Genomic DNA, 27,271 nt, shown 5'->3' on the forward strand with positions numbered 1-27,271 from the left:
TTGAAGGTATGTGTAATGCAATTAAATATTGTAAATAGAGATTTCATAATAGTGTGAATATGCCATAATAACTATCTACAAATGCTGGGGTGTCATAAAAATTAACGGTTCATAGTCGTTTCATTTCATAGCAGTGGATTCAGTCAATGTAACAAATTGTGCAACAAATATTATTTTGCTCCAAATCATTGGACATTTCTGTCTGAATATTTGAGGAAAGGTCATGAAGAGGAACGCAAAATACAAAAATTAAATAATTGCTAGTAATGACCTTCCCGCTGGTGGAGTAATAGTGAACACGCCGGCCTCACAGTTCTGAAATTCGGAGGCTGGAGTTTGCATGTTTTCTTTTTGTACTCTGACATCCTCCCTCAGTCCAGAAACATACATGTTAAGTTCATGTTCGACTCGTGTGTTCACTCCACTTTAAAGGTCTTTGTTTTTTTTTTTAAATGTACTTGCATAGTAAAAAGATTTCAAAGTATGAAACTCAAGTTTCCTTTTTTATTTGCATTATCATACATTAGGTACAAATGACACAATCAGTTACAAGGTAGGTTGCTCAGTCGTTTTAAAGGTTTCAGGCTGACGAGGAAGGAGAACCAACATTTGCAAAATACAAGGTCATCTATTTATTGTCTACATAGGCATCTACTGGAAGTAGTAGTTTATGTACAAGGACAATAAGAGATTGTGTGATGAGTTTGGCAATAAGGCATTTCTGCCCTCGTTCTAAGGGATGACACGTCCTTCACCTCTCTTAACTGGAACAGACTAACTTCTATGAAAAGACAACAGGATTCATCGAAAGCCTTATCACGTGCGTACCTAGTACAGTAAAGGAGCAGTAGTGTAAGAAAGAAAACAAACCCTTCACTCATACTTTACATTTAAGATGTCTTCATTAGTATCGGGCCATAATTATTTAAATAAAAAAAATGACTCAAGTGTAAACCATGTAAAACACAGACATAAACATGACTCATAAAATTTCCTTCTGGGGTTTATGATAGAGAAGTTGGAGTTGTTGAAAATTATGTGTGTTTGTATTTATGCTCGCGTGAATCAACAATATCAAAAGACTCATAAAAGCTGATGTGTGGAGGCTGTCAATTAATTAGGCCCTGCATCTTTTCTCAGTGTTTTGGTTTCATTAATCACACATGAGCAGCTTCATTTTATATGTCCAGAAAAGAAGCTTATAATATGTTCTGGCATATTTTTACACTAGTTTATTGCAGGTGCACGTAAAAATGAGGAACACATAAAAACTACGGGGACTAGCTTATCTGTTTGGCACGGGAAAGATGATTTTGTATCTGGTGTATAGGTATCAAATATGTCACATATTGCAGGAAAGAAAGTTCGAATGTGTGTGTGCCTTTTTTTTTTTTTTTTTTTTTTTTTTTTTTAAAATAACATTTTCATATTGGCTGAGGAAGCTGGAAAGATAACTGACAATGACCACAGAAGTAAACCTAAGAAAATAACAAACACAACATTTAAGATTATAAACCCCATTAATGAGACATAGCTGGTCTATAGCCACACAACAAGCAGTGTTAAAGGAGCACTAAGAATGTGTTTGTCACTATGATGGATTCGGTAAAAATAATAAATCCACAAAATCATGAACTTATCACCTAAAAGGGGATGTCCTAAAAATTATTAGCAAATGGAGAGCACGCATGAACGCTGAATACCTGCAAAGCTCTGCAAATATGCAAACCTAGTACTCACAATATTTAAGATAAGCAAATGTGATGTTTTTTTACTCTAAAACTGATCAATTTCATCATTTTGTTGCATAAAAGAAAAATATTTATATCGTCAAATATAAACCATGTTAATTTAACAAAATGGAACCACCAGTACTCGTCAATGAAATGTCAATAAACGCCTTCCTTTTTAAATTCCACAAAAATGGCAAAAAATATATATTTCCACTGGAAGTATTTCAGTGAACTTTATTTGGAGAAAAAAAACCTTTTCAATTTGCATGATAACATCTGCTGGTATAAGATAAGAAGTCTTTGCCAATGAGGAAGTTTGCTGAAAATCACAATTTACCTTCTTAAAACGGACCCGAAAACTCTTATGATTCAAATCCTACACACATATTGTAAATACTGACCATGAAGACGTAGAGTGAGAATCTAAATGACTGAAATTGTTTGAGTTTTGAGGAGAGTGTCACCTTCTAGTTGAATTGACGATTACATTTAGGTGGCATGCTGCATTTAATGACTCACATGCATGAGCGATTGGTTCACGTGCTTGCTCGTCCAACATAACTTCAAATGAAACGACGATAAACAGTGTTCATTAAACCTACCAAAATGAGCAACTGGCAATATTTTGAGCGCGCTCGCTAAACTGTAGATCGTCTCAACAATGTTGAGAAAAGCACATTTAGGTGTCGGTATAAAAATTTGCTGGACTCTTTTGAAATACTCCATAATGATTATTTACAAAGGCGTTGTACACAGATTTAGGTGCGTTCTAAGCTCTTATGTCATAGATGATGAGGGTGATGTATTTATAATTTTGCAACAAAAAAGACAAACATTGTTCTACTTTTAACATAAATCTAATGAAAGATTGTTTTTTTTTCACACACACAACATAATGCACCCCCCCAAAAAAAAACATTGCATGATTACTGCTGTATTCAAGAAACCAAATGTCTACATGACAGTGATGTTAATTTCTAAAAACAGCATGTTAAAGAGAATGGGTTGACCCCTGTTAAGTGTTAATTATTTTAAGGGTATACACAAAGTGTGTCCTGTGAGTCAAACGTTTCATAAATGTGGTCAAAAAAAAAAAAGAAAAGATTTGACAATCTGCAGAGAAATGCAGGTTTAGTAGGGCCTTGTAATTTGGAACTAGTCCTGGCAAAAATGAATAGCTCTTTCTTTTTCAAGCTCCATTGCATCGTACCGTATATTCAAATCTGACTTCATTTTCGCCATCACTGGCAATTGAGACAATTGACACTAAAACCTTACAGACATAAATAAGTTAAACAGGCAGAAAGCTGTAAACATGATGCAGAAACATTCTCTCACGAGGTGCTTTTTCAATGCCCGCACCACCTCTCCTTCATATTTGGCTACGGTAGCCAAGGCAGGAGGTGCCTTCATGCTATTCTTATTTCTTCATTCAAAACAAAACTGAGCCACCAACTCGATGCGTGTGGACAACAATGCTTCTCAAGTCATACAGTTCATGCATCTATAGAATAAATCCATGCTTTGAATGCTCTTTTGAAATGATCTTGCTTCTACAATAGACAGCCCCAAATGAATATATTCTTTTACTTACATCGATGAACACTGTTTTGTCTCAGTGCGTCCAGTTCTGGAGTAAACTTTCAATAAAAAAAGGACATCATTGAACACAATACATGCTCATTAGTAAACTAAACAAAATGACTTCTTGTGGCGGCACAGTCTAAATCAAAGCTAATCTAGATAGCAAAATATACCATAGAAAACAAATAAGCATGCCGTACAATTCCCGCTTGTGATTAGAAATGATACATCAAGTTTTGTAATGTAAAGTGGTGGTCGTACATTAGGTTGTTGCTTAGTTTTAGTGGATGGCAGTGAGTAGAGGAGCTCCTTGAAGGGTGACTACGAGAGGTTTGACCATCCTTCTCATGCTCTGTTGTTGAGCGACGGGTGTACAAACTGCGGGTTTATGAAGGAGAAGCCCGCAAACTCGGCCTGGTCAATGTTGGCGATCACCAGCTCGTCAGGAGGTGTGAGCTGAGGCTGCGTGCGAGTGAAGAACTTGTCGAAGTTTTCGGCTCCTTTGCCACACTGTAGTGACAAAAAAGAATTTTTTTTCACTCCACTTGCTTTTTTATTTCGAAGATGATCATATTCAGGCTTCCATGTGGACAATACGATTAAAACCTTTGCAGAGTCACTTAAAATCCATGTGGGTGAGGTCAAAACTGTCTCTTACCTTTTTCTGAGAGAGAAAAAAAAAGCTGTTTATATTATGAGCATGCATGACATGCAGATATATAGATCTGCGCATCTATTTTGTCCTTACAAATAAAATCACATGGGTGACATCTTTAGGAAGGCACATAAAAAAAATAAACATCCTGTAAATAGTTAAAAACAACTGTTGCGCATATCGAAGGTAAGCATTTCCCACGCCGACCTGTTGGTAAGGATCACAAAACGTACCAAACTGAAAATGGTTGAACCAATCTCTTCGTCTGAATATTCTGTGCGCAGTGACATGTAAAAATGAAGAAGAAAAATAAAAACACCTGACTATTAACATCACATTACATGCTCCAGATCTCATTCACTATCAATGGCAGTGGAGCGTTCACAAGACCAAATCAGCATTGGGGCAGCTGCAGAACACTTTCAAACAAACAAGGTTCATTTAGTGTGAGCTTTGTAGTATTAATGATGCGCTCATGTGATCTACAGCTACGATTCATCATGCAAAAAAATTACAGTATATACTCTACATGAGTTATTAACTAATTTAACATTGCATTTACATGGTTAATAAATTCATGTAGTAGATACATATTCAAATTCAGATATTGGATATATATATATATATATATATATATATATATATAGCTATTTTATATTGTTTTCAAACATAAGATTGCAATGTATGAATTTTAAAAAAGGGTTTGAAAAACTGACTAAAACTACAGCTACTTGAACTAAACAATAACAATGACATGTAGATAACAATAGACAAGGATGAGTGTGTCTCCTGACCTAATTGGTGGTCAAAATTTTCCTCTAAGTAAGTTCAACTTGCTCGTGGGATGTCCCCGGCTGCCCTTATGTGTCTAACGGGGTTTTCCCTTCCTTTTCCGATTAATTAAGATCTGAGTTTTGTTCAGACAGAGCTGTTTATTTAGGTCAAGAGAGATTCATCACGTGTGCTTGGCCATGTAGGGCAACTTCTAACTTTGTTCTGCCACATTTTGGCCTGAACTCACACAGCGAGCAGCAGAAGCCTCTTGGCTGCTCATGACTTCTCTTTCAACCCCAAACATCATCTCCTCACATGAAGCATCAGTCAAATGAAAAAAGGCTTCCACAAAACATCCATCACACTGTAGTCAATTGAAATGGATAAAATTGACCCAAGAACTGCAGCACCTGAATTCCAGAAATTTGGTAACCTCAAGGTAATTTTTCTGTTATTTTTATTTGGTATAGGATTATTAAACTTGAGTCTTAGCATGTCTCATCACCCATAGGACTGGACTGGAACAAAATCCCAACTACAACTGAACATTTTTTTTCTTATTCATATAATCCCTAAAAATCATTAGACAGCAAGCACACCAAAAAAAAAAAAAAAAAAAATCGATCGATGCTGGTGCATCGATGTTTACCATCATATTGATATTTTGTTCCCCTGTGGCTTCCTTCCTTTGTCATGGTCGCTTCAAATGGTTACTGGCAGCTGTGAGCAGTTTTCAAAGTCATGACTAACCAGGGACTAACGGGCCTCCATTGACCTACATTCCTTGTGTTTATGCTCGCGTCAATTGTGTATGAATGTGCACAAACATGCACAAAAATAATTTTGTCTGGCCTTGCACTGTTTTATTTTCCTGTCATTCTTTTTTTTTATTGGACAAAAACAAACAGGTTCATATAAAGGAGCACAAACATGTGTTTGTGTGTCAGAATTGTTCAAACGATATTTTTACCGACAGGTGAACTTCCCTCCAAGCCACTCTTTGACATAAAGAACAACTCCCTGTGTTTATGTATGTGACTGATGCACAGCAGATACCTAACGGGTATCGCTCGCGTCCTTCAACTGTCATCTTCCATCCATCACTGACTACCCTTCACTCAAGAGGGGCAGTGCATTTCACACTTTGACCTCTGATGGCCATCTTGGCTTTTTTTTCTGAATGCCACAATTGACAACAGAACAAAAATCATTGCCCACTTTTACTAGAAATCTTTAGACTATTCATTCTCATTGAATGATTCAATCAAATCTTACGGGTTGATGACCCAAGCTGTTGATAAATTGATATTAAATAAATTGATAAAGTGTCCAACATGGGACTTTGACCTACTTCCTTCTCATCTTTAATCGCTTTGCCCTTATATCTCTCTCTCTGCATCTACACTGCCATGCACGCCTCTGCACTCAAGCATATTAAAATAAGTCAGCTACTTAGGATGATAACTGTTTGCTCGCCTCCATTAAGAGTTGTGCCTACACTTGCTCTCACACGCCACAACTACCTCTCTCTCTCGACAGCCACAACTGTGAGAAGCCCTCTGCTTTTCACCTCATCTCACCGCAAAATTCAGTTGTTTATTAGCGGTGAAGACATTTGCACTCAGCATATGTTACACTGAGATAAGCAGTTTATGAGGAGAGCAAGAAATGATTGGATTTAGGTTCTTCCTTGTGTCCAAGATTTTTTTTTTTTGGTTATGGGTGTGATTAACGTAGCGCTAAAATATTTTGGGCAACCTTTGAAGATTGGAACACTGAATACATAAATCAAAACATTAAAATCCCCTTAAAAATGAAGACTGAAGTCTTCCATTACCAATGAAAAATGAGGCATCCTTGCAAAGCCTTCACAGATTAGCAGTGAGAAAAATCAATAATTAAATCACATTGAGTGCTTAGGAAAGACATGCTTGACCTTTGACCGGCTGCATATACCAATCACTTGCTTTGCTGATATTTACTACTTGTCGGAAAGCTGTGACCAATCAGCACCCAACCTAGTGTAAAATAAAACGTGCATGAGAGATTACTGCAGTGTACAATTCCAAGAGAAGAAAACACAATACGGTAGAAGAAGCAGTTTGGACTGAAAGAACAACATTCATAGGATCTGTTTACCAATCAGTTCAGTCATGGTGATCTATGAGGTCTCAAAGGATTAAAAATGTTGTCCATTTTAGAGACACTAGTCAAAGCACTCGGACTTTTTAAATAACTCTAGAAAATTCTTGGTTTACTTTAGTTGCTTTCACAGTCTTGGATGTATGCTTGATTTATGGTTCTACTGCCTTCCAAAGAGGCGTGAGTGTGTTATTTGACTCAAATTGCAAATGCCAAATTGTGCCCCATAGAGAGGTGACGAGATATCAGTCATCTTTTACCAAATGTCATTCAAAAGCAAACAAAAATCTTGCCGCGTTGTAAATGTAAATATTCCCTTTTGCTTCAGAAAGATTTGAAATTTTGCCTTGCAGCACACTAACAAGAAACCTTCAATGAGGGCACTTTTGTTAGGCATCGTTTAAAAATCTACAAGATGCTTCTACTTCTACTATTAGTATTTCTCCAGGTTCACGGCAGAATGTAAATAAAACTGATTTTAGTCCTTTAAAAGCAAGCCAAAATAGGCTATGTGTCAATGTCATCTTGTAAGTGTGTGTACCCTTCATTGTCTTCCAGCTGCAGTGAGTCATAATTCATGCGAGCGGCCATTAAGTATGCCATCCATGGCCAATGTTCCAGGATGTCTGCGCAATGACACAGACCTCCCACTCTTCTTTTCTGATCCTCTGTTCATTCCCAGCTCCAGCTCACACATCTATCAATCAACAGCTTTTACACTCGACCTAGTTTCCTCCTTCCTGCTTAAAGCATGTTGGCCATCCATATGTGGGCGTTTCTTGCAAACACACTGCTCAAAGGATGTTGTCAGTGTTGCCTTGGTAACGACATCCCATGATAGATGGACACATTAAAAAAATGCCTTGATGCTTATACTGACATACATTTTTTTTTTTATCCACCTTTGAATCTAAAATACAGTGAAGCATTGATTGCAATTGTGCAGCTGATGCGGGCAGATGAAATGATATTGAGCAAGGATGGCTGTGCATAAAACGAGGGAAGATGAGAGAATGGGATGGAGAGGAAAGCTTGGATGTAGTCGAGTGTGAAAAGAGTATAACAACAGCTATTTGCTGATAATGGACAAGTCCCCAGTGCTGTATTACATAGTTGGGTGAGATGGACATGATAGAGCATTACGTATCAGACCACAACATTCACCCTAGCACGACCATCGCTTGTCTTTTTCCACATCTACAATACAGCCATGCAAACATCCGCTGTGCTATGACAATGCCGACATGCGTGCATTGGCTTCCCCTTAATGTAGAAGTAGACCAGCACATGAAAAGATTGTCACAAAGGCCACGGAGATTCTATTCTTTTTCTACAGGTGGAAACTTGGACTTCTGTGCAGCAAACACAAAGCGTAAATACTAAATACAGGACATGCATCCCTAGCTTGTCTCTATTTCTACGGCACTCACATTCTTCCTACATATAATTGTTGAAATTGAAAGTCACGCACACGCAAAATTCGCATCACACAAAGTACGGACAGTGAGACCGGCCGGTATTCACCTTTTTAGATGAACCGGAGCCCTTGAGGGTTGAGAGAAGAAAATAAATACTGTATTCAAATATGTAACACGCACACACGTCTACATACAAGTAGTTCTGCCTGTCTTCCATGCTTATATTTGTTTCATGTCTGGGTTGACAATACCTGCCTCGTTGTATCCTTCATAAGTAATTGACAATGTATTAATTATACATTGGGATAAGAAGATATGGAATTATTTATGGGCCATATATGTATGCCAGATGCAATCTACAGTATGCCCTGTGCCTGCAGCTCTGTTTTGACATTGTCTCACATCACAACATTGTTGAAGGAACATTGCCCTTTCTTCACTTGACATCTTAATTGGTGTTGACTTGAAGTTCGAATGCCCAGAAGGTTAAACAATCTGACCAGAATTTTAGTGTCACAATTTCCAAAGTCAGCTTACATATTGTCAGAACACCTAACTCAATTTTATTTCAGCCAACATCGTAGGGTTAACGTTGTGCCTATTTTGTTCTCCTGAAAGGTCAGCTGGACAAGAAGAACATGCATGGACAGGAACAATGATCACCAGTAACCATGAGGATGATGATGATGATGGATGACTGTCATGTTTATCACTGTTCTTTTATTCATCGTTTTTCGTTGCCATTGGATTGATAGGACTCACAGGATTGACCATAGATTGAGTATGAGGTAATTACTGCAAACATAATGATAATAATGTTCCTCATGCTGGAGTGCCACTCATGCCTAGTAAGTTCCATACAATACAGTAGCAATGAAGCTATTTAGTGTTGTGCCCCTTGAAGGACTCTAATGACTTGTTGTGTTTAGTATTCATGAGCTACCTAAATGGCTGCATTCCCTTGACAACGGAGCACAGGGAAAGCAGACGGATACCGTAGATGAATGGAGATTTGTCATAAAGGTGGGAAAAGTTAGAATAATGTTTTCGAAAAATATTCATGTAATAATGTAATGTAAGATTAAATCACTCTCATATTGTTTGGTTCAGAAAGTGTTACTTGAGTTCAAAACGGAAATGTGAATGAATAAGATCGTTTTCTTTGCATATTCGATGAAATATGACAAAGGCTAAATCATTGTGCCGTGGCCGCAACATCTTGAGGCGTTCAGGGAGGCATCCTAACCAGATGTCAAAGTAGCAGCTCACCTCTACGACGACTGAGATTCTCACCTGATCTCTAAGGGAAAGGCCGGATAGTCTGCGGCGGAAACTCATTTGTGCCACTTGTATCTGTGATGATGTTCCATGACTTGGAACCTTAGGTGATGGTGGGACCATATACAATTCAAAAGCTACACTTTTCACCGAGCTTCTTCATCATGACGACTGGATGTAGAACCCTCATCCTTGCTCGAAAGGTGACATTGCACATTGCTAGCCAGCTTTTGGATCAAGAGATCAGAATGCCAAGGTCTATCCACAGATGCATAAGATATGGCCCTGACGGTGGATAATTTTCTTTTTTTTGAAAGTGTATGTGCACAAGACTTACCAGTTTTGGCTTGAAGGGTGGCTGTATCTCCTTATTCTCAAGACGCTCCCAGTCAATACGTCGGAAGAAGGCATGTTCTTTGACATCCCGCTCTCCTTCATGACCGCAGCCCAGACGCTTGGATGGATGCTTAGTCATTAGCTGTTTAATGTACAGAACAACAAAGTGGATATGTTGTCAAAACAAGTAGCTCGCACTGGCTATCTTACATGACAATTGTACTCAAACGGAGCAAAGTGTTTTTTACTCCCTCGCCAGTCTTCAGTGTTCCTTAATGGGATTTCACTGCATTTCTAGGTCACAGAAGCGCTCGAAAATAAGTGACATAATTGTGATTTTTTTTATTTTTTATATATCCTCTCTGTTTTTCTTTTAGAGAACTGCTGCCACTCTTAATCATATCACAGAAAATATGTTGTTGTTGTTTTTTTTTTTTTCCAGAAAGCAAATTAAAAAGTACCCAGAGGAATATGAGCAGCTACAACAACAAAAATCAGCTCCGTGTTTAATTCTGCACGGCCAAATGGCACATAAAATATGTATCAAAATGGAACCATCAAGAATAAAATACAAATTAGTATGACTTGTCTCTTTGAACAAGAGTTTTTATGATATCATTTTCATAAATAGTTTAGGTTGAAGCCTTTAACATTGGTGCAATATGTGACCTAAAATTACAACATTGTTTATATTTGTGCTTTCCCATGTACAGCTTGATAGCGAAATAAAACAATACTTTAGTTCAAATCAGGGATTCTAAAAGTGAGCTCTGGGAAAACATAACTTGGGCCCTAAAAAGATAATAGCAATAAATGAGGTCACATCTTTATGTTTTAAGTACCTAACTAAATATGAAGAGGACCATCACAACAAATAAACATACCGAACCAATTACTCTTCCTTGTGTAGATTAACTGTAACAAAAATGTTTTGCTTGGTTGAATTCCTCCAATTTAAATCCTGAAATCAAGATTTGTATTGTGGCCAATTTACTTTAACTCACAATGTTATTTACACTGACCGAGACACTATGTTGTGAGCATGACTTGTTTTACTGTTATGTTTCCCCTTAGAGAACCAGAAGCCCCAAATGCACACGCTGTTGTCTAAATAAATCTTGTGATAAATAATGTATTCATGATTCCATAATATCTTAACTTAGAGGTACTATAATGGACAAAATGTTGGTTTTCCTGCAGTGTGTTTTAATAATGTATATGTGCATGTTAAAAAAAAAAAATAGGTAAGACATGGCCAAAGCAGATTTAATGAACATCTATTCTAATTCACACTGACATAGAACTCGGGAGCTGTTCCTTTCAGGACTAAAGATGACAAATGTAGAACGAGCAGACTTCCTCTTATATTAATGTAAATTATGTTGGATTTGGTGAAAGTGAGTTCCACTGCATTTAGATTGTTGATTTCCATGAGTTTCTACTCAGACTGATAGTAATAATGCATTTTTTTGCATGTGTGTGTGCGTGCGCGCGTGTGTGTGTGTGTGTTTGTGTGCATGTGCGCGCGTGTGTGTGTGCGTGTTTGTTTGAAATGCCATTGATTGATCAAACCTTTTACTCACCCCTTTGCAGATGGAAACAGCCTCTTTGGACAAGGACTTTGGGTAGGAAACATTGTGCTCCATAATGGACTGGAACAATTCGTCTTCATCCTCTCCATCAAAAGGAGGCTGCGGACAGATAGAGCGTGATGTTGAGAGTGTTTCATCCATTATCACAAGATGGATGAATAGATGGTTGCAGTTTTGAGACCACAAACAATTTTTTGTCAAGTGGTACCAAACAGTATGAGAGGGATCCAACAGTGGCAGACTTGGGGATTTTTAATGTGTTTTTTTTCTTCTGACAAACAAATTCAAATTGGCCAAATTTAAAATATCTGGAGTATGAATAGCAATAACTAGTGGATTATCAATTGATGGAATCGATTGTTAATTAAATGCATCTTTAAGCAATGTAAGAAGATATCTCTGAGCAGCATTGTGCCTTCTTCACTGGGTGGTTATCATTAGTAGCTCTAATGTGGATGTCTCAACAGTTGAGGAAATGAATTATTTGTTGGTAACACTCCACTAGGCTTACTAGAAATAGCCCGTCTGCTTCAAGACCTCTTGATCCAGTTCTTCACACACTCAGAAAATATAGGGACATCTCGGGTAAAATGTTATATTCATTGAATAAAACATATGGATTTAGAAGAACGTGTTGAAAATACAATACAGTTATACTACCACTTGTGAGAGACCCAACTAACCACTTTGTTGACTTGAGTTCTTGAGTTGTGAGAAAAATGTGAGCTATGGTGTAGCAACACATGTAGACAAACAACATAATACTGAATATAATAATGAGAGCATGGTCATGGAACAAATTGAACTCGTAAATCAACAACTGAGCAAGTGTGTGTATGTGTGCATGTGTCTGTGTGTGTGTGTAAGACACTCACCTGTCCAGCTAACATTTCATATAGAAGCACTCCATATGCCCACCAGTCTACAGAGCGTGCATATGGCTGATATGCAATAATCTGTGGAGCAAAAGAAAAGAGAAATCTGACTGAAGCAATGTCATGTTTGCTTATATTCCCGATTGAATGGATTGATGAAATTAGATTTTTAAAAGATATATGAATAATTCATCCCATATTCGATCAAATTCTACAGCCCTTGTCCTCAGCACAATCTGGAATGGTTGCCAGTCGATCACTGGACAATAAGGACAAATAACCATTCACTATAAAGCAAAATGATTAATTCATTCACCCATCAATTTTCTTTACTACTTATCCTGCTTATCTGTTTGAATCCATCAAAACAGACATAGACAGACATATAATTCTGAATGATGACCTTTCCCCCATCCCTCCTCCCTGCCCCCCAAAAAGGAATACATCTAAATGTTTTTAGGATATCTCAAATATCCTTGCTGAGTAACATCTGACCTTTTCAGTTAAAGGACATTCCTTCAGGTCGTGTGCACACAAACACACACAAAGATTGACAAATGCACTTCCAGCTCTGCACACCCGAAGGTTGCATGACTTCCATATGTTAACCCCTTCACACATGGGCAAGAACGTGCACATTCATGCATGAAAACAAGCCACAATTTCTGAATGTCATCATTCCCTAGAAGAGTAGAGAAAAACACATGCATACAACATTTAATTAGTTCTCTTACTGCCTCTCCTAAACTAATAAGAACACAGTTGAGCTTGGACAGCAAGTTTCTTCCACAAGTAAATAACCTTGCATAACTCTCAGTCTGCGCTCTGCAGACCATGAAAATGAGGTTTTTGTAACTCATCACACTTAAATGCACCATGTCGGAATGCAAAAGTTGTGGAAAAGAGACTCCGTGCTATCAAACCTACTCAGGATGAACCCGCTTCACAAGACTGCTTCGCAGTGCTCAGTAAGGCGGAGGTGGAAATTAAGTGCAACACAAAAAAGAGAAGCGAGTGTCATTTCTGAAAGCTGACAATGCAGGCAGAAGTTGACTGGAGTGTTTGCTGTTGGTGGGTGCTCATTGGTATTCAAAGGTCATCGGAAAGATAATACCTGCTCTTGGCGTCGTGGGGAAAAGTCTACAAATGAGATCCAGAGGCAACCAAGAGGGATCGATCGGTACTGAACCTGAACCTGATTTTTGAGAACTCTGTTTGATTATATGTCTCATATGTATTATTTCAAGAACCAAACAAATCAAAGGTCAAACAGCCTTCAATTCATAATACCAATGTTAAATCCTGAAAATGTTTAGAAATAAAATTACCAACAGTACAAAATGTCAAAATTTGTCAATGTATGAATTCATAAAAAAATCATCATTAAATTGTGTCCAGATTTGTTGTTGTCATTGTCAAACAATTCGTAGGACAGCACTTTTCAGCACCCTCTTTTTAGCGTAGCAATCACCATTCCACTGCATTCTTGGATCTCTTGAAAGCCACTAAATAAATCAACAATATTATTATCATTAAATAAGGATGAACCTAAAACAAGCCCAGCATTGTCATTACTCCTATGAAGCATCAAGATGGAAATAGTAGAGAAGCCACATGCCAATAAGGGAAAACAAGATTATGTCTGGACTCTGCAAATATTGCAAAAGAAACGTGATCATCTATCTTCCCCAAATGAAGTTTTACTTCAACTATAGATTGGTAAGATGAACTTGACTGGTTGTCTTGGTGAAAACGTCCTCGTGAACACCCTGCATTCAGAGAGCCTTAAGACTTGGAGACCGGCACACACATGCTCATTCATGGATCAAAGTGTAACTTAATCCTGGATTTTCTCTTTTGTGAACAATGAGAAGGAAGAAGACCTGAGGTAAACTTTCTTTGTCTTTCTTCCGTGCTTTTAATTAGCGAGCAGGTCAAAGACTGCAAGCTGAGGGAAATCCTGATGATGAAATTCTTGAGCATGGCTGTTTAATCCTTTTTCCCGCCAGACTAGTGCTGAGTTTGTGTGTGACCTTGCAGCTACAAACAAAACCACCACCTGTTGTCACACACTATTACAATATAAGAAAACATACACAGGAAACTGCTCTTAATGGTAAAAGTATGTTACAATTTATAGCCCCTCCAAAAACATAGCGGTATGCTAAAACAGTACGTATGGTACTGCTACATGCCAGATGATTAATAAGGAGAGAAAGCTTACTTAATCCTGTGGTGATCTGCTGCGAGCTGACAGTATGACAAGCGGAACAAAGCCAACGCTAGACATTGTGTCATTGAGGACCCACTGAAATATGTCACATGCGTTCAACTCTGTCTCTGTGAATTGACCCCTGCGGTCTCCTGCAAAAACTGTCCACATTAAGGAATTCAGACTCAAGAAGCTTTTGGTCAGGAGAGACAAAACAGCGCATGACATTGCTATTTAGGATTTCCCAAAAAAAAAAAAAAAAAAGAGAGACGGAAGACTAGTGATAAGTAATAAAACCAGACTGAAATTTAATATATGCAAATTAATTTGTTCCAGGCCATCACCATTGTAACACCTTTATGAAACATACAGCCGATTTTATAGGAGACCTAATGTGCATTCTTTTTCAATTACAACAATGCAAATGATGCATGTATTCCATTGTGTCATCCTGACCACCCCGCCAAAAAAGAAAAATGGCTAGTTCCCTGCCTGCGTCCTGTTAGGCCAACAGCAAATATGGACTTCATTACCATGACAACTAGGGGTGGAGCTACACTGGAGCTACAGGAAAAAAAATGATAGAACTGCGACGTGAACACCTGCAGTATAAATTCTATTTCCCCTCGATATTTATTTGCCCTTCAATACCGTCGATATTTAGTGTTCTCTGAAAATGAAAAAGAAATATTTGCCATAATGTGTAGTATATTGTTCGTATAATCAACATGCTTTTAGGCCAAACATATTAATTTCATCCTTTTAGAGTGTACAAAAAAGTACTCCCCGTTGAAAGTGCTAATGTGAAGTAACTGTGACTTGCTGCCCGTTGTCACCCTGAACTTGTCTGCAACACCACCAGCAGAAAAGAAATTCGGTCATGCTGACCTTTATGTAATGCGTTGATGTTTTGTGTTTCGCATTGAGTTGGAGGAAAGTGATGAATAAGTCACGTAAGTGTTCTTTCTATCAGCCAGGTTGTGAGAAGAAGAAATAGCAATTGGAAGAGACGTGTGAAACCAGTCTGACATCCAATGCTTTTATCTAGTTGTTTCTTCTTTTTTTTTTTTTATTTTATTGTATGAAAGCCTCTGGCCTACTCTGCTGATTTACCACAGCATATGAGCGTGTGTGTGTGTGTGTACATACCAGCAGACCTATATCATCGTTTATGTCCATCTACCATAGAGTTACTGCTTTACAGTATATCTATACATCTATATGAATTTATTTATTTATATATACATACTTGTTTTTGGCTCTACGCAAGTGTTGGGGTGTTTCTGTGTGCATGCATGTGTGTGCGCGTGCATGTGTGTATGAATGTGTGTGAGTGTGTTTTGCTGTAGACATTGCTCTCCCATTAGGCCTAATACTACATGACAGTTTTGGATCAGACTGCTAGCTATTTCAGGCTAGTCTCTTTACAGCAACACTCAGACACACATGCTTATACGTACATGTACGTGCACCAGAGCAGCCCAGACCACCTTTGTGCTCCATATGAAAACTATTTAGAATTCACCACATTGTGGTGAATGCCTTGCTGATATTTGAGGATGCTTATATACAATTCCTCATTAGGGTCGAAGGTAAGTTGGAGCCTATCCCAGCTGACTGCGGGCGAGACTGACTTTTGGGGCACATGGCACTGATAGACAAACATTTACACCTACTGTTTTTAAAGTCTTCAGTAGACCTACAATGAATGTTTAGGGAAAGTGAGAATCGTCACAGGGATTCAAAAACTGAGCATCACAACTGCGATGGACGTGCTTTGCACAGTGCTGCAATGTTGGATCTTGTAAGATAATGCAAGTGTTTCTAGTGGCCAGCAAATAGAGTAAAAATAGAATAAAGGAAAAGAGAGCTTGTTAAGAAGCTAAATTTGTACTGATGGCACGCTGAGTTTTTTTTTTTTTTTAATACCAGAGATGAAGCTGTGTGCTTGGGTCAACAAGACCACAAAGGGAAATGTGCCGCATCAGACAGCTCAATAGTCTCAAATGCCCTGTGAAATGTCACTGAGTCATCCTTAGACTGATTTTACGCCTTCCTTTCTGCCTTCATTGTCCTGCTTTTTCTTCTGCTCTTTTACACACATTTAATAGCTTTTACATCTCCTTGTTTTCCTGACAGAATCAGCTTTTTGTCTCTATTGCTTTCTCGTTGTATCAAAGTCACTGAGGTGTAAATGTACATTAGTGCGATCATTCCTCCCTGACAGGCACAATAACAGACTACTTATATAGGTCAGGCTAAACAGAGCGATAACTCCATGTGTACGTGTGTGTTCACATGTGCACTGACAGGCAAGGGAAAACACTGTGATTCTCCAGCTGCCGATAAAAAGTCGAAAGTGAGAATATTTCTCAGGTTACACCTTTAACGCAAATGAATTTTCCCATTTGAATGGCAATGGGTAGAGCGTGGAATTCCAGCACCAAAAAGTGTATCTTAAGATCTTTTTGCTACGCTCATGCATTATCATTTGCACAGAAAGAAGAAAAATCAGCTACGACTTTATCCAGAGATGCACTAAATTCAAATGGATTCCTCCTTCATTTTCACTTCCACCTTACCTGTGACACAAATGTAAAATCTAACCAAATCTCAGCAGTTTGACTAACACGGAAGTTGCTTTTCTTTTTTTTTTTAAGATAAATTGCATTGGTTTTTTTTGTTATTTTTAAGTAGTTGCTTATTCCATGCAGGGAATGTAGGAGCACAGAGACTCTGGAAAAGTAATGTAAATTGCAACTCAACAATAAATAAATACAATTAAGATGAGAAACAGATCAGAACCAGTCAATTCCTTAGCTCCTTAGCTGTGTGAGGTGTTGAAAATCTTTGCGAGGGCTCCGTGATACAGCAATCAGAATGAAATAAATCTCACTTAATAACATGTAAATCAAAAGTAAATATTTCAATCTTGCTGATATTGATTATTTATAGGATTATTTCATTAAATATTGAGAGAAGCAAGGGGTATATTTGCAGGAGGTTACTTTGGGAGTTAGCCACCCCAACTTGTCGCTCAGTGAAACCTACCACCGCAATATATGTATATTTAAATAGACCCTTTCTAATATGGCTGTGAGGATAGGCGGTTTACTGTAAAGAATAAATAGATGGACTTAGAAGTTTCTTAAAATATACCATGGCATCTCCTATATAAAAAAAAAATCATAATGGTAATATACTTAGTTGCATATGACCACAAAGTTCAAATCTGTCAAAGAGAGTGAAAATATGTTGTGACACATTCGAGGTCAGTCGTCTCTCCAAATTATAATTCGTTGAGAAGTATGTAACACTTCCAACTTGTGTAAAAAAAACTACAGCGTATGTGCGCTATTGTACGTTTGTCCACTCACTCACAGCATGGTGGAGGCAGCGGCCAATGCCATCCCTGCTGTGCCTTCAGTGGCTGGAGCATTAGTGTCAGTGTGACTGTGTGCAGTCACAGCATGTTGTCCTTGACTCCATGTAGACAATATCTCATTCTGACAGGGAAGAAAATCTATAACACAAGTCCCCAGTGGACAGGAGGGAACTGACTGATAATGGCTACAAAGTTGGACAAACTTACAGTATATGTATATGTGAAATAACTGCAACAGGCTCATCTCATTTTCAACATGACTGGGTACGAGGGCACAAAGCAAGGTCCATAAAAACTTGGACGGCAGAGTCTGGTATGGATGAAACGACAGAACACCTTTGGGATGAATTACAAGCCAGAACTTCTCGTTCAACATCAGTGTGTGACCTCATAAATGCTCTTCTGAAAGAATGATCAGAAATTTCCATTACAGAATCCTAAGCCTTGTGGACAGCCTTTCCTATATCGACATCCTATTGAAGCCTCAAAAATGGATGGCCACTTAAGTTCATATCTGAGTCAAGGCTAGGGATGGGAATTGAGTTCCCACGTCACTAATTCCTTGGAATCGTTTGCTAGTTTGCTAACAATCCCCTTAGTGATTCCAGTCAGCATGAATTTCATCACTTCGCACATAAACAATGATGGCACCTGTGAGGCAGAAGCGTTCAAAAGTTTGGTTACATTTCACTAAGAAGGACGAGAATAGAGCGACGTGCAATACTTGCAATGTTGAAATTTCAACAAAGGGAGGAAAGACCTCTAATATGCAAAAGGATTTGTACACACAGCATGCCATTAGTGTTGCTTGTTTGATCCGCTGTGGAGGGTCAGTCAACAACCCAGCACCAGCAGCAACATTAACTCGAGCTCGACGTGCAGTTTTACTGCAGGATAAGTAAAACTGCTGTTCGTGCTAGCTCTTTTTCTATAATTTTAAAATCTGCCATGCAAATCACGTCTCATGTTTTATTTCAGATGATGACGAAAACCGTATTTCCACTCATGTTTCTTCTACCCAAGCCACCATTCTGAATGTAGGCCACTTAAGGTCAAAAAACAAGTTATTTGTTATCGCTGTGTTTGATGATGATGGTTGTGCGCGGACCGAAACAGCATTTTGGCATCAGCGTTTTGCTGGGGACTAGCAGACACCCCACGCTGTGCTTCATAGCAGACGCACTGGGAGTCTGCTTGACTACAGTGCTTACATCATTAGAAAGCACACGTGTGTGTGTGTGTGCGCGCGTGCGTGCGTGCGAGCGAGCGAGAGCGTGCATGCGTGCGTGTGTGTCTGTATGCATGTGTGTCCTGAGGCTGTGGCTTTAATGTGGTCCGTGAGGATGACACAAGTGACCTCTTGCATCAGGTCATGCTCACTCTCACACACACACACACACACACACACACACACACGCACGCACGCACGCGCGCACGCACACACACACACACGCACACATCTTCCAAGTTCAAACCTTACCTCAGGGGCGATGTAGTCTGGAGTACCACAGAAGGTGCGAGTGGTCACTCCATCTAACATGTTCTCTTTACACATGCCAAAGTCAGCAATCTTAATGTGTCCCTCACTATCGAGCATCACGTTGTCCAACTTGAGATCTCTGAAGAAGCAGACAAATACATGTTAATAATGATATTTTTTTAAAAATCCCTGAAGGCCATTCACATTCATTTTTGAACGGCCTTCAAGAACATGGTTTGCAATGTCAATCATGGCTAACTGATTTCATTAAAACTATTGCCCTTACAAAAATGCATTTCTCTTCAAAGTTAATCGATCTGAAAAGTAGCCTGCAATATAATTGTCATTAGCTGAAATAAATGCTTACCTGTAGATGACTCCTTTACGGTGAAGGAAGAAGAGACCAACAGCGATCTCTGCAGCATAGAACCTGCAATTACAACAACACAGCCAATCACATATGGACAAACAATCATTCACACTCATGAATAATTTTGAGTCAATGACCCTAACGCAAGGGGAGAACATGCAAACTCCACAGAGGAGAGCCTGAGCCAGGATTCAAACCCGTGACCTCTTAACTGTGAGGCGCCCTAACCACTATACCACTGCGGAGCCCCAGACAAAAATCGAATTAGCAAAAGAGTCTTGCAAACTAACCTCACTCAACTTGTTGCCAATTTTCGTACTTAACATACTGTAAAGCGGCCATCGGTGTGAGTGCTTTAATAAATAAGACAGAAATGCATGAACGAGTATTTGTAGAAAAGGCGGCTTTAAATTCCTTACACTGCTTGCGGTTCCTTGAACTTGCCCACTTGTTGAATGTGATACATGAGGTCTCCTCCAGTCACGTACTCCATGACAAAGTACAGACGATCCTGTGTGCAAAAGAAATGGGGAAAAAAAAGTGCACATAGAAAAATCAGAACGTCTCTTTTTTTCTTCATTAAATCTATTTTGCATTCTTTGAAAACTCTCATTAATTCCATTGCTGGTTTCTGCACCAATAGGTGGAAATATTATTTTGCAAAATGATCTTGTTTTCTATTGATTGTGAGAAGGATTAATTAAAAGTATTTGGCTGATTTTCTGCAAACTTTATTGAATTGAGGGATAGGGTGGGCGACGGACCACAGAAGAACAGAAGAACTCATTACATCCAAAAATGTTTTTTCTTAAGGTTTTCGTATTTGTTTATGTTTTTCTTAATATCCCATTGAACAAGCATACTAAATCTTTATGACACAATTTAAAATTGCAGCGGGATCGTTTGGCCTTGACAAAGCATGACCTCTGAGTGCCATTCTAACATGGAAATGGAATATATTGTATATATCCTATACAACTGAGCCTCACACGCTCTAAATTATGGGAATAAAACCAGGCATAATTGAACAGAATAATACATACTTTGGATTTATTATCATTATTGTGCTTGCAGTTTCACAATGAATCACGTAGACAGTTCTTTATTGTTGTACACCCCGTTCATTCATTGCACACGTGGTTAAGTGGCCAAATGTATTTTATGTTTTGTAATGCCACAGAGCTGCTCAATTTATTATTAAGCCTCAGTCTGTGTTTGGCCTCTAAGGGTTTATTGTATTTTTTTTTCTTTTTATATAGTACAAGCGTCACTTTGTTCTCTCAGGTTGCGCAGTCTGTTCTTTTCCCTAAGGACTCAAATGTGCAATTACGTGTTTTCCACACAAACTGCCTGTTTAACCCCCTCCCTTTCATTGTACTTGTCATGCGTGTCCTCGTTTTGCTCAGAGCAACGTACTTTGAAGCGACCTTGACCTAAGAGCACTGTACCCACCACAGTCTGGAAGCACGAGTGTAGCTGCGTGAGGAAGGCCGGCTTCTCCTGCTGGGCAAGGACCCTCTTCTCCACCATGGTACATTCAACGTCGTCGTCCTGAATCACCACGTCCTTTTTGAGGATCTTTATGGCATACAGCTCTTCTGTGGCCTTCATTTCTGCCAGCATCACCTTCAGTCATAACAAAAGTCATTTTCACCAAAGAGGAGCTTACTTTCTTGCAAAGGGTGACTTTTAACATGTGTTGTACCACAAGGAAAGAAAACAACATTCCAGTTTACCTTGCCAAAGCTGCCTTTCCCAAGTACAGCCAAGAAGTTGAAGTCACTGAGTTTGACTTGGTCCAAGCTGTTGAATGGCAGCTGGCTGGATGGGCTGCCATCTGTCTCTGTGGCGGCCTTCTTGGTTGGGCCCAGCTTGGCTTTCTGTGCTCACATGACAGGACAGGGTGCGTCAACATGCACTCCAAGGAGCACAACATTTGAATAATGTCCAAACCTAAATGCTCCCTTTCAAATACAATAATCTGCTTTGAATGACATTTCCTTGACCAATATATAACAATACTTTCTGAGTTGGACCTCAAGCCACAATCCGATGTTATATTTCCTTGTTGGGATAGGAACGGGCCAGTGTTGGGTGGACTTTTTTCACAAACTTGAAATTATTACACATAAATTCCACATGATGATCCATTTGTGCCCTTAAACACTTGACCATGTAAAAATGCAAACAACCATGTCACCGCTTGACCTTCATTCAAGAGATCCCCATCAATGTTGTTCTGAGTGACCAAAAAAAAAAAAAACATGAGGAGCTTTCACTCAGGCATGGTAATATTTCAAGTCGAGAGGCATAATCTACTACTACGTGCATTCATGCCTGCTCCAGACAAGCCTCTCATGTCAACAACAGCCAAAACATGACAAATTCCCCATGAAGCTCATTCAAGCCAAATTCATGCTTAATCTTTATCGACAAATGAAAAGCGTTTCATGGTGAAAAATAAATGCTGCGCACTGACAATGGATCGAAAGAGATTCTCAAGACTGCTGATTAATAGTGGTGTCGCCAGCAAAGGAGCTGTTGATTCATTCTCAACTAGTTTGTGGTCTAAGGAGGAAGATCTATGAGGTCTATGAGAAGCTTCACACAAGCTTCAGTTATGGCGCAAGCCTTCCCGGTAGTTTTGTTCTTCTCAAATACAACACTGGCATGGAAGCAGGAGTTCAGAACATTCTATAAGTGACTCTTCAATCTTTATTCTTGTCATTCAAACAAAATGGGCAAATATCCTATTGGCTATGCATTAAAAACCCAACCACATTTCATGTCCACAGTTCACACTCAGCCAGGACAAACATAGATCCAAACCTCATGCTGAACCTGATATTGTGGCTAGAATCACAATCCAGAGAACTTTGACTTTCACTATAGCCAGCACGAATGGATTAAAAGCCAAGCAAACATCATTTTCACACCTTTAACCATAATCAACACTAGACTATAGCAAATATTGGTTTGACTTTTGACAAGTTGGCAAATTTCGTGTCAACTCACTGACAGACCTCAAGTATTTCAATGACGTGCTTCCCCTCTGTCCAAGAAACATTGATTTCAAACAAGCTTGTGACAAAGTAGGAGCAGCCTTAGTTTGGTTAATTGCGTGAACTAGAGTCTAGCTAATGTGCAAAGGGCAGCAGACTACGCCAAACCACAGCACACCTTGAAGCTTTAGCCAAAGACAAGAGCCTGTCCGAGCTGAGCGAGCGAGCGAATGAGCGAGCAGCCTTACTTTCTTCCTTTTAGAGTCTTCCAAAATTGCTTGGTCCTGGAACCATAAGAAGAAGCAACCAAAGGGCCTGACTCACTTTGAACATCTCAAACAATACTTTTACACTGGGACACTTTTATGCTCAGACGTTGAGGGACAAGGAAGAGTCTGGCACACACAGAAACAATATTTTGTAATAATTCATAAACATGATCCATTCACATTCAGACATGGAGAGAGCTGTTGGTAAAATGACAATACAATATTTTTGTTCATCTTTTCCTGTCATATAAGAGCCAGAACAAACTAATGATCTTCTACTATCGCATCATTATTGTCGACATTTCTCTTTGGTGGTGTGCCAATCGATTTCTCTCATGTAAAATACGATATGTGGTGAGGCTGAATAACTTTAAAAGCGCTGGTCAATAATAAAACTAGGTATTTTGTTATTTGCTGACATCTAGTGGTTAAGTGCAGAGCACAACGTTATGGTAAAAATAGATTAGAGAAGACGAACATTTATCTTTCTTATATCTACTATTTTCTGTGGATTGAATGCACAAAAAAAATGCTAACACACTGCATTTCACCCTAACAGGTACCTAAAGGTAATTCATATAAATAAATAAAAAATCTACAATTAGTAGCTTACATACAATGCTGATAAAGAAATAAGTCTCTCACAACTAAAAATTATTGTCATGTATTGCAATACTTTTGAATTTTCAAGTAGACTTACATTTACCAAAAATTTTTCAAACTTCCCATCCAACTGAATTATTTATTCTGGTTGGTGTGGTAAAAACAAAATCTGACAAACTATTTATTTATAGGGAAACAGCTATACCAAGTTAAAATCAATAAAAAATGCCAACTTCTCAACTTTATGTCACTGAAAAGACAGGATATTCTCTAATGTGTACTTTTGTAACTTCTGCCTGCGCCTCCTTCCCCTGCCAGGGAGCAAGATCAATTACTGTGAAAAAACAATCAGCAAAGGACAACCCTCACCTCAAATTTCAGTCTCAGTTCTTCATTCCCATCATCCTCCTCTGAGATGGGAACGTTATAATACTCTCCCTCCTCCTGGCACAACAATTTATACCTGACAAACCATGAGAAAGCGTGAGTAAATGAGAGTGCAATCGGCACAGTCTTAAAAGGTCAAGCAATGGGTCTTTACCAGCCACACGCTGGAGACTTTATGAGCTCCGACACCCCAAATGAAAGGGCGCCCATGAAGTCATTCCTGGTTGTCCGATCCCAGTCCCACACTTCCACGGATAACCTGCGGTCCTTGTCTGTAGGTCTCAGTTTACTGGAACGTGCAGAGAATTACATAATGATCCAGAGAATTACAAACTATCCCAATAACTGAATACAAAGAGGCAGTTACTTACAAGGTAAAAGTCTCACCCCATTTGGGGTTCAGATTAGAGCGGATGGTTTTGGTCTTCTGCTTGGTCTCATTTTTGGGGTCAGGTATGAGCTTGAGTTTTACGTATGGATCAGACAGGCCATTGGGGTCCATCGGTATCAGATTCCGCCCTTCACCAACTGAAAGAAAAAAAGTGTAGGTTTATTGCATTCATTGAATTCATATTCAGCAGCCAATCTATTATTATCATTATTATTATTATTATTATTTGTTTCTTTTTTGCAGGCAATACACATTTTGTGTTTAGAAAATGTCTTCACTTTGTAACTGTTGAGATTTTAATGTGAGACAGAAATGTCTCGTTGTAGAATTTGGATAAAATGATTAATGATTATCTAGAAGTTTAAGAAGACTTTTATACAAGAACCACATGATTTAAATAAATCATGAACAACTTTAGTAGTATCATAAAGAGTTAAAGATGAGCCCATTGGGATAAACACATTGTGGTCGATCGTGAACTTCAAATAACCTCAAATTTGAAAATCAAATGAGAACCATGAACGAATTTTCTTTTTCTTTTTTTTAATAGGGTCTCTAATTGTTCAAAAGGGACCGCTAGAGCATTTGTTCTGCACTGAAGTCTCAATGAATATTCAACTTCATTTCATCTGTATCAATCCTTTTGGTCAGGTAAAAAAAAACAAAAGCAAAACAGATACTGCAGGTGAACATCAGTGGAACACACTGCAGGTGTTCAAGATCAAATGTGCGTGCATGCGTGCGTGCGTGCGTGCATCCGTGCGTCCGTGCGTGCGGTGACACTGAGCTTTAGATGGAGCAAAAGCAGGAAGTGGGGGAAGGCTCTTTTATCCTTCCGTTGTGAGATGGACAGTAAACAACAAGGCAAGAATTCCATTAACCAGGCTTAAACTAAACAAAACACACACATAGGAATAGACGTATATTAAGATGCATTTACAAAACGTTCTGTTTTTTATTGGTGCATGCTTTATTCAAATTAAAATAAAGCTGAATTACGATGTGAGGAGAACTAAAGAAGAGACTCACAGACCTTTTAGTGTTAAATGACAGAGAAAACAATTAATCTCACTGAGAGCAAGTGGAAAGTAAAAAAGAAATGGGAAGAAAAGTGGCCTATACAGATTTTCAATTTTCTATGTGGTTTTAAAGCTTATTAGATCAACAACAAGAGGCAGACAAAATCAATTTTAACGATTACTTAAAGAGAACTGTCAACACAGGGGACTCAGGATTACCACATCTGGCTCACAGTCCTGAGGTTCGGTGTCTAGATCTATGTTCCTGTGCAAAGTTGTTGTTTTTCCCCCTGGGTCCTCTGGCTTCTTCCCACATTGCAAAAAGATGCATATTAGGTTAATTGAAGACTCAAAAATTGTACAAAGGTGTGAATTTGAGTGTGAATAGTTGCATGTGTAAATATCCACTACCATTGGCTGGCAACCAGTCTTTGCGCTACACAACTACAGATTTTATAATAATAACGGATGATTTGGAATCATGTAAACCAACTTTCTCATCTGCAAACAATTTTTTTTTCCAACAAGAGTTTTAATTACTTACTCCACCTCTAAACCTAGCATCTCGCACTGCCAAAAAATTCAAAACAAATGTTATTTTTCTAAGATGTACTTCCAGACTAAAACGATAGAGGGCGAAAAGCCCATTCTAATGTCGTTCAGCAGGCTCATGTAAAGTACAAACCAGTATGAAACCTTCCAAATGCAGTCCTCATACAAATTGGAATGCAGTTTTAGTCAAACAAATGTGTAGAATTAATGGATACAAATCTAACCTTAATATACTATCACGGTATCAATAGTATTAAGGTTTTCAATTGAAAAATTAAATGTATGAACAGCACAGACGCACATGGACATGTACATTATTGATGTAAAAAAGAAAACAGAGGGGCTGTATGTTCAATCTCCAATGGTTACCTTCTCTGCACTCATGACAACTCTACTCCACTTCAACTGACACGAGTTGACCCCGTCCACAAAACAATGAGGTCAGCCGCGTTTGCACTCTGGATCCTTTGGCAAACAAGTTGAATAAAGTTTTTAGTCTCATTACCTAAATATCCCACTGTGTACACTGTAGAAAACACCCTGCTCTGCAGAAAAAAGAGAGCTCCCAATGCTTAGTTTCAACAGCACAATGAAAGAAGAGAAAAAGGGAACATTAAGTAAGTTTGAGAGTAGTAAGCTTTTAGAGCTGCTTGGGTGGTTGACAGTTAACAAAGGCTTGAAGATGACATCATCATACATCCCCTTGGAGTGTGTCATTCTTATAGAAAATTGTGTGCCTGTGTCCTTGAATGGATTGTAAAGCATTTCAAGATATTTTTCCCAGACCAAGTATTTTTCTGATTAAAATATTCATAGCTGAAAACTAGTTGGCATGGTTACATGAAGGCTCTTCAGTTCCTGCAGTCAAAAACAATATTGAAGTTGATTTCCTCCTGGTAAAAATCTCTTGGCATGTGTGTGCCGTGCCATTGAGTATTTTACAAAGAAGGAAATTGTAGAGCGAAGGCTTCAAAGTGGAAGAAGCTCGGGGGCCTAAATCATTGTACATGCATGCTGCTGTCCACTGCCAGGCTGCATGCAAAGCCCAGAAAAACTGTTGAAGCAAACTCAACTCTACCTTCCAGCAAGCCTTCTTTCCTAGCAGAGACACTAATGGGAGGAAAATGTGATTTATTTATTTATTTTGTCTGGCTGATTAGCTGGCAGAGCGAGAGGCCACATGTGGAGACCTAATGCATTTTGACCATATGGAA

General features: G+C 38.7%; 1 protein-coding gene and 1 long non-coding RNA gene across 2 annotated transcripts in view; one reads left to right on the top strand and one right to left on the bottom strand.

Moving 5' to 3' along the window:
- Positions 1 to 9,630, top strand: part of LOC148399259 (uncharacterized) — a 46,164-nt gene extending 36,534 nt beyond the window's left edge. The window contains exon 4 of the long non-coding RNA XR_015858252.1: positions 8,925 to 9,630. This is a non-coding gene — a long non-coding RNA (uncharacterized LOC148399259). The remainder of the gene's footprint in view (positions 1 to 8,924) is intronic.
- prkcaa (protein kinase C, alpha, a) overlaps positions 491 to 27,271 on the bottom strand; it is a 69,288-nt gene continuing 42,507 nt past the window's right edge. The window contains exons 6-17 of the mRNA XM_088374802.1: positions 24,467 to 24,623; positions 24,250 to 24,384; positions 24,078 to 24,171; positions 21,571 to 21,714; positions 21,287 to 21,460; positions 20,254 to 20,345; positions 19,832 to 19,894; positions 19,465 to 19,603; positions 12,388 to 12,468; positions 11,504 to 11,611; positions 9,922 to 10,062; positions 491 to 3,827 (exon numbers count right to left, since the gene is read on the bottom strand). Of these exons, the coding sequence (XP_088230928.1) occupies positions 3,663 to 3,827; positions 9,922 to 10,062; positions 11,504 to 11,611; positions 12,388 to 12,468; positions 19,465 to 19,603; positions 19,832 to 19,894; positions 20,254 to 20,345; positions 21,287 to 21,460; positions 21,571 to 21,714; positions 24,078 to 24,171; positions 24,250 to 24,384; positions 24,467 to 24,623 (1,493 nt within the window). The 3' untranslated portion in view covers positions 491 to 3,662. The remainder of the gene's footprint in view (positions 3,828 to 9,921; positions 10,063 to 11,503; positions 11,612 to 12,387; positions 12,469 to 19,464; positions 19,604 to 19,831; positions 19,895 to 20,253; positions 20,346 to 21,286; positions 21,461 to 21,570; positions 21,715 to 24,077; positions 24,172 to 24,249; positions 24,385 to 24,466; positions 24,624 to 27,271) is intronic.

Source organism: Syngnathus floridae, chromosome 4 (assembly GCF_059516105.1).
Source record: "Syngnathus floridae isolate MCC-2025c chromosome 4, RoL_Sflo_1.0, whole genome shotgun sequence".
NCBI lineage: Eukaryota > Metazoa > Chordata > Actinopteri > Syngnathiformes > Syngnathidae > Syngnathus > Syngnathus floridae.